At 41.4% G+C, this 17,479-nt stretch overlaps 1 protein-coding gene across 1 annotated transcript; it reads left to right on the top strand.

The window, feature by feature from the left end:
* The first annotated feature begins 300 nt into the window (after positions 1-300).
* si:ch73-267c23.10 (serine incorporator 1) lies at positions 301-17,434 on the top strand. Its single transcript, XM_041888735.2, has 10 exons — positions 301-572; positions 2,269-2,430; positions 2,992-3,185; positions 6,412-6,491; positions 6,783-6,920; positions 8,577-8,746; positions 13,358-13,448; positions 13,867-14,068; positions 14,439-14,684; positions 15,756-17,434. The coding sequence occupies exons 1-10, from the start codon at positions 534-536 to the stop codon at positions 15,892-15,894; spliced, it is 1,461 nt and encodes a 486-aa protein (XP_041744669.1). The 5' UTR covers positions 301-533; the 3' UTR covers positions 15,895-17,434.
* The last annotated feature ends 45 nt before the right edge of the window (positions 17,435-17,479 follow it).

The raw sequence follows: 17,479 nt of genomic DNA, 5'->3' as shown, positions 1-17,479 counted from the left end.
ACTTTTGCCGGTCCCAAGCCCAGATAAAGGAGGAGGGTTGGAATTGTGACATAAAAAAAAACAAGACTCGACAGAAGAAAGTTCATTTGTAGTTCTAAACTTATTTAGGGTGTTTTTTACTCACATTTTGTCTCTCCCAAGACGTTATTCCTCTCTCCTACAGCATCCATCACAATTACATGTACATGGCCAATTATGCAAATTAGACGATGACGTCATTTAGCGACTTCTACCGACTTTTAGGACAGCCAATAGCTACTTTCCTTACTGAGGAGTCGGCAACACTGCCCAAGTATCCCGGATTGCAATATCCAAGAAAGCGTAGACGATTGCTCGAGTTGGAAAAGTAGGGCTCGCTTGTACGACACTACAACAAAATCGTTTAATTAAAATATTTATCATTTTCAAAAGTTGGTGCTCTAATTGTAAATACATTGAGAATTCAACCTGGAGGGACAGAAAAGTAACGGGTGCCGTTCCTGGAAGAAAACCGCTATAGATTGTGTTCACTCCTGTGCCGAAACTGGAATATTATGGGAGCTGTCTTGGCCGCCTTTTCTGTCGCAAGCTGGGTACGTTTCTTCTCATATGATATCACGAACATATCTGTGCACAAAAACCAGGTTGACATATGTGACAAACATAAAGAATGGTTTAGTATCCCAATCTTCAACTGAGCTCATACAAGGTTGTCAGGATTATGTCACGTAAGCAACAGGTCAGAATCATGAGGAGGCGCAGGAGCCTGTCACTCATCTTGAAACGAATTACATTAACAAACGGACTCGGATGGTGGTAGCCTATGTGATTGACTAGGACTTGGTTATGTATCTGCTTGTGTGAAAAGAAGGTTTTGATTTGCCTCTGCTTTTGCTCTGGCTTGCACTGGTCTCCTCAAATTTCAGGTCGCAATATTTGTTTACATTATAGAATAGAATATACATTTTCATAGGGAAAAGGGAAATAAAACCTATTTGCCTCCCCCAAGTAGCCGACAATACACACATAGTATGGGACTACTGTAAATCCTAAAGGGTTAATCATACTACTAGTAGTCATCTGCTCTACTCATGATTAATTGGATTAACAGTGCTTGCTGCCTTGTCCTAGTCCAAAAACAAAGGCCATGGCATGCTTAAACCGTTGCCATAATATGTATGTGGAGCAATATAACCTACATGTAATAACGTACATATAATAGTCTACATGTAAGAAATGCATCTTTTGGTCATCTCATACAGTGTTATTGTCATATTATAGCCTAGACTAGAGACTAGAGCAAAATATGTCATGATGTAACAACAAGAGGACAAAGGGGCATTGGTCCTGCATTGGGCGCAGCTCAGAGATAAGATATACAGTCGTACTTTGTCTCAGGCCCAGCTAATAAGTGTAGGCTGAGCCACCAAATACACAACCACCACACAACGTTTCCATGAATAGTTTCAAAAACATTAGTAGGCCAGGACGTTCAGTAGCTACTCAGGTACATGCAGCTAGACATACGAATTTAGGCTTTTGCTGAGGGGTAGTGTTGAGATTGAGACAAACGCATACAACAACAAGTCTAATCCAATGTCTTCCAACCTCCATTTTAATTGTCTGGCTATTAGACAGTCAACTTGTGATTCTTGGTTCTTCTCCACATTGACCCAGCTAAAGCAGGTCAGGTTTATGTTAACCACAGGATGGCCTCATCAGTCATGTGTAAAAGATTTGTCTCGCTGGCTTGCACATATTCTGGCTTCCCATGGCTAAACTGACCTTGTGTCTGTCTGCCTGGGGTATTAAGTTGTTTACAAGCTAGTAGGCTACCTAGGGCTCCTCAGAGTCAGGTGTCTTAAGGGTACAACGCCGTAATCCCTTTGTAATGGTTAGGCAATGGCCATGCTGTAACACTGTTGTATCACAGTTGCGGTGGGTTAGACATATTTATTGTTTCTCTGTCTTGGTTGAATAAGTAAGGAACAGCAATATCTCAACTTCTCCTAAGTACACTTGATTTTACCCCCACAGTCCAAAAGACAGTTGTCGACTTGTTTTGATTGCGTTTGGATTAGGTTCCGGCCTACTACCACATTGCTGCAGTACGTAGAGCTTGAAGTGCCACGACTAAGGTTAATCAGTCCACTTGAGTGTCTGCACTGACTCTGGCTTGTCCCTAGCTGACCTACAACGTTAGGGGAACGTTTGACAATGGTTTCCCCCTCTATCTACAACCTCACAGGAACATTTGGCAATGGTTTTCCCTTGTCTCTTTCCGTCTAGGTGCCGTGTCTGTGTAGCAGTGCGACATGCTTGATGTGCAGATGTTGTCCCCAGAGCAAGAACTCCACGGTGACGCGAGTCATCTACGCCTTCATCCTGTTGCTAGGGACCATTATAGCCTGCATCATGCTGTCACCAGGAGTGGACGAGCAGCTAAAAAAGGTAGGAGACGGGTCAAATCAATTCAATCCATCTGAGTGAGACAGGAAGTGTGCGCGTTTGCGTGTGCGTGTGTGTCTTTGTGTGGAGGGCTTATGGAGACGATGAATCATGCTGTGTCATAGTAGATGTTCGTACATGGTGAATGATCATTTGTTACTTTAATAATGCTTGAATACACGGGGAGGCTATTGGTGGAAAGAGTCAAGTCACACATAGTATAGCACGGTGGGGGCCTACACACAGAGTTGCAACTTCCAATGCAACCTTACTGTATGTTAAGGTTGCATTTACATTGCAACTCGGCCTAAATTGAAACATTGACACATATTCATTCCAAATGGGAATGTTGAATGACTATGGTTGGTTACGGATGAATTGTGAAAATTTGACTTTTGTGGTACAGTAATGATAGTAGCCAACTTGTTATTGATTTACAGTACCAAAGCAAAAATGTTACGTTATTGAATGCAGAATCGCACAGCCAGACTATGGTAATGCTGGTATGGACAGTAGATAAGACTGACCTGAATGCTTTGTGCCTATGTCCGTCTGTGCCTGTAGATTCCTGGGTTCTGTGAAGACAGAGCAGGCTCCTCTATCCCAGGCATCAATGGAAACATCAACTGTACGATCTTAGTGGGCTACAAAGCCGTGTACCGGGTGTGCTTCGGGATGAGCATGTGTTTCCTGGCGTTTGCTCTGATCATGATCAACGTGAAGAACAGCCGAGACCCGCGCGCCGCCATCCACAACGGGTAACCACCCATCACACAACGCACCCCTCAAAAAAAGTAAAAGGGCCTACATGCTACTACATGTAATAAAACTGAAATGCCAACTTTGACTTCAAAGTCAGTATTTCGGTGAAATCCCTTTATTATTAACCCTTTACACTTGTGGGAATTGGTCTATGGAAATGGCTAAATTGAAATGTTTCTTACAGAAGAAATATGGAAAGCATATGCATAACCATGGTAGCAACTGAAAGGGAACAGTTTTGAGTTATGGTAAAATTATTAGACCAAAGGTGAGAACACAGCAGTTCACCAAGACTGAATCCAAACATTACACTGTTGATTTTATGTTAATTTTACATTTACTGTACTTTTCACCACATTTCAAATCTGAAAATAATCTGGATACATTCAGTAACATGATAAGAATATTCCTGGAAAATGTTGGGTACAGTGAGGGAAAAAAGTATTTGATCCCCTGCTGATTTTGCATTTGCCCACTGACAAAGAAATGATCAGTCTATAATTTTAATGGTAGGTTTCTTTGAACAGCGAGAGACAGAATAACAACAAAAAAATCCAGAGAAACGCATGTCAAAAATGTTATAAATTGATTTGCATTTTAATGAGGGAAATAAGTATTTCACCCCCTCTCAATCAGAAAGATTTCTGGCTCCCAGGTGTCTTTTATACAGGTAACGAGCTGAGATTAGGAGCACACTCTTAAAGGGAGTGCTCCTAATCTCAGCTTGTTACCTGTATAAAAGACACCTGTCCACAGAAGCAATCAATCAATCAGATTCCAAACTCTCCACCATGGCCAAGACCAAAGCGCTCTCGAAGGATGTCAGGGACAAGATTGTAGACCTACACAAGGCTGGATTGCGCTACAAGACCATCGCCAAGCAGCTTGGTGAGAAGGTGACAACAGTTGGTGCGATTATTCGCAAATGGAAGAAACACAAAATAACTGTCAATCTCCCTTGGCCTGGGGCTCCATGCAAGATCTCACCTCGTGGAGTTGCAATGATCATGAGAACGGTGAGGAATCAGCCCAGAACTACACGGGAGGATCTTGTCAATGATCTCAAGGAAGCTGGGACCATAGTCACCAAGAAAACAATTGGTAACACACTACGCCGTGAAGGACTGAAATCCTGCAGCGCCCGCAAGGTTCCCCTGCTCAAGAAGCACATATACATGCCCGTCTGAAGTTTGCCAATGAACATCTGAATGATTCAGAGGAGAACTGGGTGAAAGTGTTGTGGTCAGATGACAAAAATTTAGCTCTTTGGCATCAACTCAACTCGCCGTGTTTGGAGGAGGAGGAATGCTGCCTATGACCCCAAGAACACCATCCCCATCATCAAACATGGAGGTGGAAACATTATGCTTTGAGGGTGTTTTTCTGCTAAGGGGACAGGACAACTTCACCGCATCAAAGGGACGATGGACAGGGCCATGTACCGTCAAATCTTGGGTGAGAACCTCCTTCCCTCAGCCAGGGCATTGAAAATGGGTCGTGGATGGGTATTCCAGCATGACAATGACCCAAAACACACGGCCAAGGCAACAAAGGAGTGGCTCAAGAAGAAGCACATTAAGGTCCTGGAGTGGCCTAGCCAGTCTCCAGACGTTAATTCCAATGAAAATCTGTGGAGGGAGCTGAAGGTTCGAGTTGCCGAACGTCAGCCTCGAAACCTTAATGACTTGGAGAAGATCTGCAAAGAGGAGTGGGACAAAATCCCTCCTGAGATGTGTGAAAACAACAAACTAAGTCATTTTTGCAGAGGGGTCAAATACTTATTTCCCTCATTAAAATGCAAATCAATTTATAACATTTTTGACATTTGTTTTTCTGGATCTTTTTGTTGTTATTCTGTCTCTCACTGTTCAAATAAACCTACCATTAAAATTATAGACTGATCATGTCTTTGTCAGTGGGCAAACGTACAAAATCAGCAGGGGATCAAATACTTTTTTCCCTCACTGTAGGTGCAACATAAGACAAAAAACATTACAAGGGTTTGAGTGAGAGGACTAACTGGTGTCTCCAAGTGGCCACACACCTCTCCAAAGTGTGCACAGTTCCTAAGTAATTTCAATGCACTTTTATGACTCGAAGAATCTTCAACTATACGTTTTTTAGTTGTTGTTGCTCTCCTACCTCTGCCGTTGAGGAACTAGAGCAAGCACACTTGTATTTGTTTTGTTTGTAACACAACCCTGCATCACCACTCTCACACAATTATTGATGTTGTTTACACAATCCAAAAACGGTCCATTATAAATCGCAATCTGGGTGAGGTGGGCATCATTTGAAAGCCTGTTCTATTGCCAACATGAGTAGCTAAGTTATAAAATACGATATTACAGTGTTGGGCTTTCACAATGTAATTCAGGGTAACAGATCATAATTTTGGTGCCCACAGAAAGGAATCATGAGTGCATCAGGTGCTTGTGCCGAGGCATATTTTCTTCACAATAGACAAACAGGCTCATTCTGTTCAGAACAACCAAGGGTATGTATGACACCATGTCATCTTGTAACTGTACATCAAACATAGTGATCATAAACGTTGACACTGTATATGAGATGAGTTTTATGATATGTAAATGTGAAGTGCACGTTTGGAGTCACGGCTGTTTGGCTTGCTTGTATGACATCGAAGCGGTATTTATTATAATCCTCAACGTCTCATCTTTGAAAATACATTGAGTCCTCTTAATTTACAGCATTTCCCAGCATTTACAGACAACAAAAAATGGATGGGGGCAACTTCTTGTCGCGTGAGGTGCTCAAGTTCAGAATGGCTGTCAGTCAAAACCCATACAGCACTGTGAAGCACAGAGCCAGAGCTCTGACGTCATGTATAGCATGTTACTGTACAGCCACTGTGTTCCAATTAAGGCGTTTATCTGCAATTTTCAACCCGTATACGGGTACGATTGTAAAGTGCTACCTCAAAATAACACTGCTTGTAACTTAACAATTCTCATAATGAGGTGCTGATAAGACACTGTTGTTTGCTGACAACTTTCTTTCAGTCATATGATTATCACACTGCTACACGCACTGCCGCAACCAAGGGCAATATTAGTGAAATAATCTCATACACAACGGGTCACTGAGCTAACGTGCTTCAGGCCACCGTGCTGAGGAGGAGAATAACTGAACTAGAGTTTTCAGTAGCAGCCTATTCATGTATATTTACTAGTTGACAAATTACTTTTCTCCCCCCTCCAGGTTTTGGTTCTTTAAGATGGCTGCCATGGTTGCGGTGACAGTCGGTGCCTTTTACATTCCTGAAGGGCCTTTTACTCGCAGTAAGATTGACACAATTGAAATCCTTTCTGTCATAGTTTATGATGTGATTGATATTTGTATATTATTATGATTTATCAATGCAGCCCTTGACCATGCATACCATGCACAATCAGCATACATGATATACTTTGATATTAAAATGTATTGTAATATTAACACTATTAATTATTGATATACACAATGATAATCATGTAATAAGTAACAGTAATATTTTTAGGAACTGCTTGTGGATAAGTGTAATATGATGATGGTCTCTTTCTCTGTGTGTGTGTGTGTGTGTGTGTGTGCAGTGTGGTTCGTGGTGGGTACCTGTGGGGCGTTCTGCTTCATCCTGATCCAGTTGGTTCTGCTGGTGGACTTTGCCCACTCCTGGAATGAATCCTGGGTGGACAACATGGAGAGAGGGAACTCCAGGGGCTGGTACGCAGGTGAGTCTTTCTGGCACTTTGCTGGAAATCAAATCCAATCAAACTTTATTTAAAATCCACTTACAGGGGCTCCCGAGTGGCGCAGCGGTCTAAGGCACTGCATCGCAGTGCTAGAGGCGTCACTACAGACCCTGGTTCGTTCCCGGGCTGTATCACAACCAGCTGTGAACGGGAGTCCCATAGGGCGGCGCACAATTGGCCCAGCGTCGTCCAGGAAAGGGGAGGGTTTGGCCGTGGGGGGGGCTTACTTGGCTCATTGCGCTCTAGCGACTCCTTGTGGCGGGCCGGGCGCCTGCAGGCTGACCTGGGTCGTCAGGTGAACGGTGTTTCTTCCGACACATTGGTGCAGCTGGCTTCCGGGTTAAGCGGGCGGGTGTTAAGAAGCGTGGATTGGCGGGTCATGTTTCGGAGGACGCATGACTCAACCTTCAATTACAATTGGTAACTACCTGGTACCAAATAGCACATAACAGTAATTATTTGAATGAATCCAAAAGAGTAATTACTGTATCAAATCAGTCAATCAAATTTTATTTATAAAGCCCTTTTTACATCAGCAGATGTCACAAAGTGCTATACAGAAACCCAGCCTTAAACCCCAAACAGCAAGCAATGCAGATATAGAAGCACGGTGGCTAGGAAAAACTCCCTAGAAAGGCAGAAAGCTAGAGAGGAACCAGGCTCTGAGGGGTGGCCAGTCCCCTTCTGGCTGTGCCGGTGTAGATTATAACAGTACATGGCCATTAAGGGCAGATTTTTCTCCAAGATGTTCAAACGTTCATAGATGACCAGCAGGGTCAAATAATAATCACAGTGGTTGTAGAGGTTGCAACAGGTCAGTACATCAGGAGTAAATGTCACTTGGCTTTTCGTAGCCGGGCATTTAGAGGTTGAAATAGCAGGTGCGGTAGAGAGAGAGAGTTGAAAACAGCAGGTCTGGGACAAGGTAGCACGTCCGGTGAACAGGTCAGGGTTCCATAGCCGCAGGCAGAAGAGTGGAAACTGGAGCAGCAGCACGACCAGGTGGACTGGGGACAGCAAGGAGTCATCAGGCCAGGTAGTCCTGTGTCACGAATTCAGCCGAGGCTGCCCCTCCTCCTTGCTCGGGCAGGTTTCGGCGTTCGTCGTCACCGGCTTGCAAGCCACTACTGCTATATTTATCATCACTCCATTTGTCTTGTCTTATCTTGTCAATCACACACACCTGGTACTCATTCCCTCATTAGTCTGTGTATAAGTGTTCCCTCTGCCCCCTTGTCCTTTGTGAGTGATTGTTCATTGTGAGAGTGAGTAGCTCGGTTGAGCTACTCTTTCCTTGTATGTAGCCAAGGTGGATGTTTCCCTTGTGCTAGTTTCGTTTTGACGCTTGCTGCGCTTTATTCATGTACACTGAATAAACTCTGGATTTCGGTGTTTTACCTCCTGCGCCTGACTCCGTCATTCACACCTCATCACATCCTGAGGCATGGTCCTAGGGCTCAGGTCCTCCGGGATGGGAGGGAGAGATACCAGCTAAATAAATGGTTAACCGTAACATACAGTAAGTTCAGGTGTCAATAGTGCTTACACTCTGTAGAGTGCTCTTAGACAGAATCTGTTCTGCTTCATAATAACAATGCAACTTGATTCTGATTCAGTGTATCCTCTTGTGTCTAGCCTTGCTCGCTGTAACTGGACTCAACTACGTCATGGCCTTCATCGCCGTCATCCTGATGTACCTGTTCTACACGCAGTCAGAGGGCTGTGTACTAAACAAGTTCTTCATCAGCTTCAACTTGCTCCTCTGTGCCGTAGCCTCTGTTGTGTCTGTCCTGCCCAGAGTACAGGTGAGCCCTCGTTCAACGCTCATTCAATGCTGGTTCAACGTTCATATTCATCATTTCATTTGATGAAATTGCTCCAAAGTTACTGTATAGAACAGATAGGACTATTAGAGAGTGTAAAATAGGGACCTTGTAGCAGTCGCAAGGACAAAAGAATTAGCAGGAGGTAGAGTTGGAAATTAGTGTTGGATTTATTTTTGACAGCGCTGGTGATGATGGTGATCAATTCACAAGTTGATATATTTACAAACGTCTGACTTCAAAATGTCAGAATTCAATCAGGCATAACCAGTCCTAAGCATAAAGACACAGGTAGGGTCTACTAGACTCAGTTGCAGCCTCCCCAAACGAATCGTCAAACAGAACTGACCAGAACATACCCAAACGGGCACTTACAGTGCCTTCCGAAAGTATTCACACCCCTTGACTTTTTCCACATTTTGTTGTGTTACAGCGTGAATTTAAAATGTATTAAATTTAGATTTTTTGTCACTGGCCTACACACAATACCCCATAATGTCAAAGTGGAATTATGTTTTTCTAAATTTTTACAAATTAATTTAAAATGAAAAGCTGAAATGTCTTGAGTCAATAAGTATTCAACCCTTTGTTATGGCAAGCCTAAATAAGTTCAAGAGTAAAAATGTGCTTAACAAGTCGCATAATAAGTTGCATGGACTCTTTGTTCAAAAATAGTGTTTAGCATGATTTTTGAATGACTACCTCATCCCTGTACTCCACACAAATAATTATCTGTAAGGTCCCTCAGTCGAGCAGTGAATTTCAAACACAGATTCAACCACAGGGAGGTTTTCCAATGCCTCGCAAAGAAGGGCACCTACTGGAAGAAAAAAAGCTAACGTTGAATGGGATATCCCTTTGAACATGGGGAAGATATTAATTACACTTTGGACGGTATATCAATACACCCAGTCACTACAAAGACACAGGCGTACCTTCCTAACTCAGTTGCCGGAGAGGAAGGAAACCGCTGAGGGAATTCACTATGAGGCCAATGGTGACTTTAAAACAGTTACAGAGTTTAATGGCTATGATAGGAGAATACTGAGGATGGATCAACAACATATAAATAAACAACATTGTAGTTACTCCACAATACCAACCTAAAAGAAGGAAGCCTGTACAGAATACAAATATTCCAAAACGTGCATCCTGTTTGCAACAAGGTGCTAAAGTAATACTTTAAAAAATGTAGCAAAAGCAATTAACTTTTTTGTCCTGAATACAAAGTGTTACAGTATGTTTGAGGCAAATCCAATACAACACATTACTGAGTACCACTCTCTATATTTTCAAGCATAGTGGTGGCTGCATCATGTTATGGGTATGCTTGCAGTCGTTAAGGACTGGGGAGTTTTTCAGGATAGAAATAAACGGAATGGAGCTAAGCACAGGCAAAATCCTAGAGGAAAACCTTTCCACCAGACACTGGGAGATTAATTCACCTTTCAGCAGTAAAATAACCTAAAACACAAGGCCAAATCTACACTGGAGTTGCTTACCAAGAAGACAGTGAATGTTCCTTTGTGGCCAAGTTACAGTTTTGACTTACACTACCGGTCAAAAGTTTGGACACACCTACTCATTCAAGGGTTTTTCTTTATTTTTACTATGTTTTACATTGTAGAATAATAGTGAAGACATCAAAACTATTAAATAACACATATGAAATCATGTAGTAACCAAAAAAGTGTTAAACAAATCAAAATATATCTTATTTATGAGATTCTTCAAATAGCCACCCTTTGCCTTGATGACATCTTTGCACACTCTTGGCATTCTCTCAACCAGCTTCATGAGGTAGTCACCTGGAATGCATTTCAATTAACAGGAGTGCCTTCTTAAAAGTTAATTTGTGGAATTTCTTAATGCGTTTGAGCCAATCAGTTGTGTGACAAGGTAGTGGGGTATACAGAAGATAGGCCTATTTGGTAAAAGACCAAGTCCATATTATGGCAAGAACAGCTCAAATAAGCAAAGAGAAACAACAGTCCATCATTACTTTAAGACATGAATGTCAGTCAATATGGAAAATTTCAAGAACTTTGAAGGTTTCTTCAAGTGCAGTCGCAAAAACCATCAAGCGCTATGATGAAACTGGCTCTCAGGAATGGAAGGCCCAGAGTTACGTCTGCTGCAGAGGATAAGTTCATTAGAGTTAACAGCCTCAGAAATTGCAGCCCAAATAAATGCTTCACAGTGTTCAAGTCACAGACACATCTCAACATCAACTGTTCAGAGGGGACTGTGTGAATCAGTCCTTCATGGTCGAATTGCTGCAAATAAACCACTACTAAAGGACACCAATAAGAAGAAGAGACTTGCTTGGGCCAAGAAACACGAGCAATGGACATTAGACCGGTGGAAATGTGTCCTTTGGTCTTGAGTCCAAATTGGAGATTTTTGGTTCCAACCGCCGTGGCTTTGTGAGACGCGTGTGGGTGAACAGGTGATCTCTGCATGTGTATTTCCCACCGTAAAACATGGAGGAGGAGGTGTTATGGTGTGGGGGTGCTTTGCTGGTGACACTGTCTGTGATTTATTTAGAATTCAAGGCACACTTAACCAGCATGGCTACCACATCATTCTGCAGCGATACGCCATCCCATCTGGTTTGGGCTTAGTGGGACTATCATTTGTTTTTCAACAGGACAATGACCCAACACACCTCCAGGCTGTGTAAGGGCTATTTTACCAAGAAGGAAAGTGATGGAGTGCTGCATCAGATGACCTGGCCTCCACAATCCCCCGACCTCAACCCAATTGAGATGGTTTGGGATGAGTCGGACCGCAGAGTGAAGGAAAAGCAGCCAACAAGTGCTCAGCATATGTTGGAACTCCTTCAAGACTGTTGGAAAAGCCTTCCAGGTGAAACTGGTTGAGAGAATGCCAAGAGTGTGCAAAGCTGTCATCAAGGCAAAGGGTGGCTATTTGACGAATCTCAAATATAAAATATATTTTGATTTGTTTAACACTTATTTGGTTACTGCATGATTCCATATGTGTTATTTAATAGTTTTGATGTCTTCACTATTACTCTACAATATAGAAAATAGTAAAAATAAAGAAAAACCCTGGAATGAGTAGGTGTGTCCAAACTTTTGACTGGTACTGTAAATCTGTTTGAAAATCTATGGCAATACTTGAAAATGGTTGTCTAGCACTGATCAACAACCAATTTGACAGAGCTTGAAGAATTTTGAAAAGAATAATGGGCAAATATTGTTCAATCCAGGTGTGCATAGCTCTTAGAGACTTACCCAGAAAGACTCACATCTGTAATCACTCCCAAAGGTGATTCTAAAATGTATTGACTCAGGGTTGTGAATACTTATGTAAATTATATATTTCTGTATTTCTATTTCAATAACTTTGCAAAAACATGCTTTCACTTTGTCATTATGGGGTGTTGTGTGTAGATGGGTAAGAAAAATAATAAATGTTATCCATTTTTAATTCAGGCTGTAACACAACAAAATGTGGAATAAGTCAAGGGGTATGAATACTTTCTAAAGGCACTGTAAATACCATAAGCCACACCTATCCTTGCACGCAGGCCAGTTACATCTATGCACGCTTAAGCGCATGCGCTCACACACCATTAGACAAAACAGAGAAACCAGATGTGCTCCAAACAAAGATAATTAAGAAATTGACTATTAAATAAACCTACGCTTCTTTATCACAAGTGTTTCGCGCAGTTGTTGAGCTCCACTACGAGAATGAGAATGGTAAATGAATGTAATATTATATTCAATGAGTTAACAGAAGTCACCGTAACCAAACATCCTAGATTACTGGGGAAATGCGGGGATAAACGGTAACTTCAATACTGAGTATATATTTAATCGGAATTGATAAACAAAAGGCAAACCATTGACACAAAGAATGCACACTAATTTAATGTGTGCTTATATTTGTACAAGGGTGTATTAGAAATGTGTTTTTTGCATATCCCAACTCTCCCTGAGACACCGTCAGAGAGTGGAGTCACAACCAGGATCTGCTATTATCAACAGCAACCCTGGAGCAATTAGGCTTAAGTGCCTTGCTCAAAGGAATATCAACAGATGTTTCACCTTGTCGGCTCAGGGATTAGATCTAGCAACCTTTTGGTTACTGGCCCAACGCTCCAACCACTATGCTACCTGTCACCCATTTGCAAGAGTCAGTGTGCATTAGTGAAGAGACATGCCTAAACTAAGTTTCAACTCACATTCAGTTGATTCTGAGTTGTGACCAACTTTGTGATGCAAGGCGCAGCTGCAGCCTAATTTTAAGTTATCAAAAATGGCTGTGAATATCACAGTGGGCCTAGTCAGCTTAAAGTACATCTTAAAATGTAATGTGGTCAAGAACAAATCTGGGTCCTAATTAGAACACACGTCTGCCAGTGGCAGCTGATGACTTAAACACTATTATTTTTAAATATTTATTACAAGGATATGTATTGTTGTTTTTAAAAAATGTACGGAGGTCCATCCTCCCTTTCCCACCTGGAGAAACCCCCCACTGATGCCTACTCAGACGGCATTTCCATTATGTTTGGTTTCCCTTTGTAAATCACAGTTACTTTGTTTAATGTTTTTTTAGGAATCCCAGCCCCGATCTGGTCTACTCCAGTCCTCCATCATGACCATGTACACCATGTATCTGACCTGGTCTGCCATGACCAACGAGCCTGGTGAGAGCCACTGTTATACAAGCTGCTGCCCAACAGCACTGCCTCCCTGACTTGGTCATCTATGTTCATTATTCATTAATACCTAATGAATTCACAGTTCATTGTTCATATATCTAACCGTTTAAATGCAATCATATGAATAATTATTGGGAACAATCAAATAGCTTCTCAGTCAGACTAACATCCTTTGAAACATTTGCCCATAAATTGCAAACACATCGCCATTCTCCACGCTAATTGCAAATGTATTTGTTCAGCTCGAGTTACACTCAAAGGTCACCACCCCCTCCTAAACAAGGAATGATATGATGATAATTATTAATATTGTAATATAAATGAAAGAAATAAGAATAAACAATATCTCTCAAATCTAAAAACAAAAATCCCCGTGGGGAAACCACCCCCGGACCCCCCTTAGACCGGACATGCAACCCCAGCCTGCTGAGCATCTTCCAGCAGACATTGGTGCCCACGTTGGCCCCTCTGGAGATTGAGAACCAGACGGCCGTGGTGATCGTCGGCACCGAGGAGCCCATCCTGTCCTCTCCCTATCTGCAGTGGTGGGACGCCCAGAGCATCGTGGGATTGTCCATCTTCGTCCTCTGCATCCTCTACTCCAGGTATGATTGGTCAGCAAGGCAGACCTTGGTACTGCTATAGCACATAGTGGTTTGGGAAATAGAAGTAATGTCAATTTGTTGTTGCTACACAGTATCAGTGGATTTGGTGACTGGTGACGCCCCCGTTCTTGGAATATGAATATCAGTTTGCCGTTTGAGCATTCTGAAAAGCGCTATATCAATGCAACCCATGATTGTGACTTGTTAATCTAATACCTGTGGTTATACTTCATTATAACTTTATTGAATAATTATACATGCTTATAAATATATACAAATGCTTATAAATGCTTTAGAAGTTATTATAAATGTTATAATTACTTATGAATTGTAATTCTTATAATGCTTATAAATGCTCACTTCCTTGTAGCATCCGCTCGTCCAACACCAGCCAGGTGAACAAGTTGACCATGACCTCCAATGACACGGTGATCCTGGAGGAGAGTAACGCGGGCACACCGGACGAGGAGGTGGGAGGGACGGGGACGGGGAGGAAGGGACCCAGGCGTTTGGAGGACAACGAGAGGGACACGGTCCAGTACAGCTATTCCTTCTTCCACTTCATGCTCTTCCTGGCTTCGCTCTACATCATGATGACTCTCACCAACTGGTATAGGTCAGTAAGGCCAAACTACACAGATTAACTACACAAACTACGTCATGAAGTGCTACGTTACTAGCTGTCAAGCCCTTGCTTCCTTCGTCCTTGTTTCCTTTATTCCCCTTGAGGATTTGTTCTTGACAGACCTTGGAGAGGATCCAAGGTCCCTCCCTCACGCATCCTTCTCCAATGAGCTTTGAAAGTAATTGAGGAAATAAGGTCAGAGGAAGCAAGGATTTGACAGTTAGTAACATTTTCAGACACAGCCATGGTGTCAATTTTGGTCATGCATATTTTGATTGAGGTGAAGTTGACTTCCTCTTCTGTACTCCCATTGTTGATATTATGTATGTCAAAAATGGAGAGGAACCACAACGTTCTGTCACTAAAGAGGAAATACCATTAATTGCACAACAACAAATGTAATATAATTTTTTTTTTTTTTTTTTTCTGTGGGGCAACGAACACCAGATTAGTGACCAAACTACACAGATGTCCCTTTAGACCGGACATGTATAGGTCAGTATGGCCAAACTACACAGATGACCAACGTCATGGAGTGGAATGTCTGAAAACGTTACTAGCTGTCAAGCCCTTGCTTCCTTCGTCCTTGTTTCCTTGATTCCCCTTGAGGATTTATTCTTGACAGACCTTGGAGAGGATCCAAGGTTCCTGCCTCGGTCATACTCCTCCAATGAGCTTTGAAAGTAATTGAGGAAGCAAGGATTTGACAGTTAGTAACATTTTCAGACACAGCCATGGTGTCAAGTTTGGTCATGCACATTTTGATTGAGGTGAAGTTCTTTTGTACTCCCATTGTTGATATTATGTATGTCAACGGGAACCACAACATTCTGTCACTAAAGAGGAAATAACATATCAAATGTGTCTTTTATAGTTCAACATTTATATTTCAACTCTCTCACGCAACACGAGGCAGCTCTAGCTCTCTAACATGGAAGCGACCGCAAAGCAACACAGCAATGCTGCAACGCAATACTTCTACCATGGATATTTCTCTTACAGATTCACACCATAACAATTGTTCAGATATTAATATAGAAATCTTATTTTTTTCCTATATAGTCCTGATGCAGAATACAATGCCATGACCAGCAAGTGGCCGGCGGTTTGGGTGAAGATCAGCTCCAGTTGGGTGTGTCTCACCCTCTATGTCTGGACCCTGGTCGCCCCCATGATACTCATCAACCGGGACTTTAGCTGAAAAGGTTTCCGCTAACGCAGTATTCATCTTTCACTTTTCTTATCTTGATTCCTGATTTTGCTTAGTTTTTTTACGTTTTACATAAACATTGACCTTATTGCCTACATATCACGTGATTTTCAGTCAAAATGGACTGTGTTTTTGTGTACTAGATGTTGATGGTTTTTCATAAAAATATCTCTGTAGTTAGCATTTTAGATCTATTAGAAGAGATAGATTCACACATGAACCTGGTGTTAAATCTCTAGCCTTGTGTTGGTACATTTGACATTTTGTGCAATTTGGGACCAAACACAGGGATAGTTGACCTTCATGTCAAAGGAACATCTTTCATTAAAAATATATATAATTTATCTCATGAGTCAATATATGTCTATGGATGTTATATTCCTGCATTATGGGAAATATAGGCTTAAGAATAGACTCAAACTACAATTCTGACCATTCCTGACCCTCTCCAAGGACCGTAAGTGGTAAGAGGAGAATAAACAAATATTTTTTAAACAATGTTATATTTAGCCCACAAATATTTAGCACCTATAATCACATCTATCGACTATGTCACAATTATTGCTTGATATCTGAGTTGAATTGTTATTTTCAAAAGCATTTATTCCCTTTACTGTTATATTTATCTTTGTGTTTGAAGAAGTCGCTTAGTATGACATTTGGTGACATGATGTTCGGTAACTGTTTTGTTTGCACTTATACCCTCAAAGTTTTCAGTATTACAGATGCTTATTTAATCGTAGCCAACACTGTTCAGTAGTAATTGAGTTTGCATAGGTTTATCCTTACATGATTTGATATTGTAGTAAGCTGCTATGCCTTCCAATGCCTTACGTATCTGTAAATGTTTGTGTTTTTTGAATCGTTGAATTGAAATCAACACAAAATAAGTGTAGCAATCAATGTTTGTTGAAAAATATGTTTTTTTGAAAGCGATCCACAATCTACTTAAATTATTTATGCTTCTGCCAAATATTTGTCAGCTTTATTAAGTTTGTGTCTTGGAGATTGAATGTATGAATGTCATTGACTGAATCAATAGGCTGAAGCCATGCTTACTGAAGGAACTTAAGCATATTTTGAAATACATGTACAGGATCTACAACAAAAACACATCGTAATTTAAAAAAATAAATGTAGGCCTATACAAGCCATCTACTTATGTTTTTGTAATTTACGCTTTGCATTTAGGCCAATGGTTCAGTTCCAAATTGACAGACATTATGTCATATACACATACCACAATTAGAATGATGTCCTCAAGCTCAGTTATGACCACAAATACAAAGATATTGAAATATGTTGATGGCCTTGATTGGAGCATGATGGTTTATAGCGCAACACTGCCATTGTGATATTGATGAAAATGTATTATAAGTATTTAATTTCATTCTGGACCAAAACCTTCTGTAAGCTATAGTTGTGATGAGAGTCTGCTTGTGGAACATGCTTCAGTTCCCATTGAACCACAACTGTTTAGAAAGTCTTGGACGCTATGTACGATAAATAAAAATAAAGTTTATTACAAATGTTTGGTGCAACTGTGAGGTATATTTCTTGTTGTTTTAGCAGTATA

This window comes from Coregonus clupeaformis, chromosome 10 (genome assembly GCF_020615455.1).
Source record: "Coregonus clupeaformis isolate EN_2021a chromosome 10, ASM2061545v1, whole genome shotgun sequence".
NCBI classification, from domain to species: Eukaryota; Metazoa; Chordata; class Actinopteri; order Salmoniformes; family Salmonidae; genus Coregonus; species Coregonus clupeaformis.
This window is presented reverse-complemented; position numbering and strand designations above follow the sequence as displayed.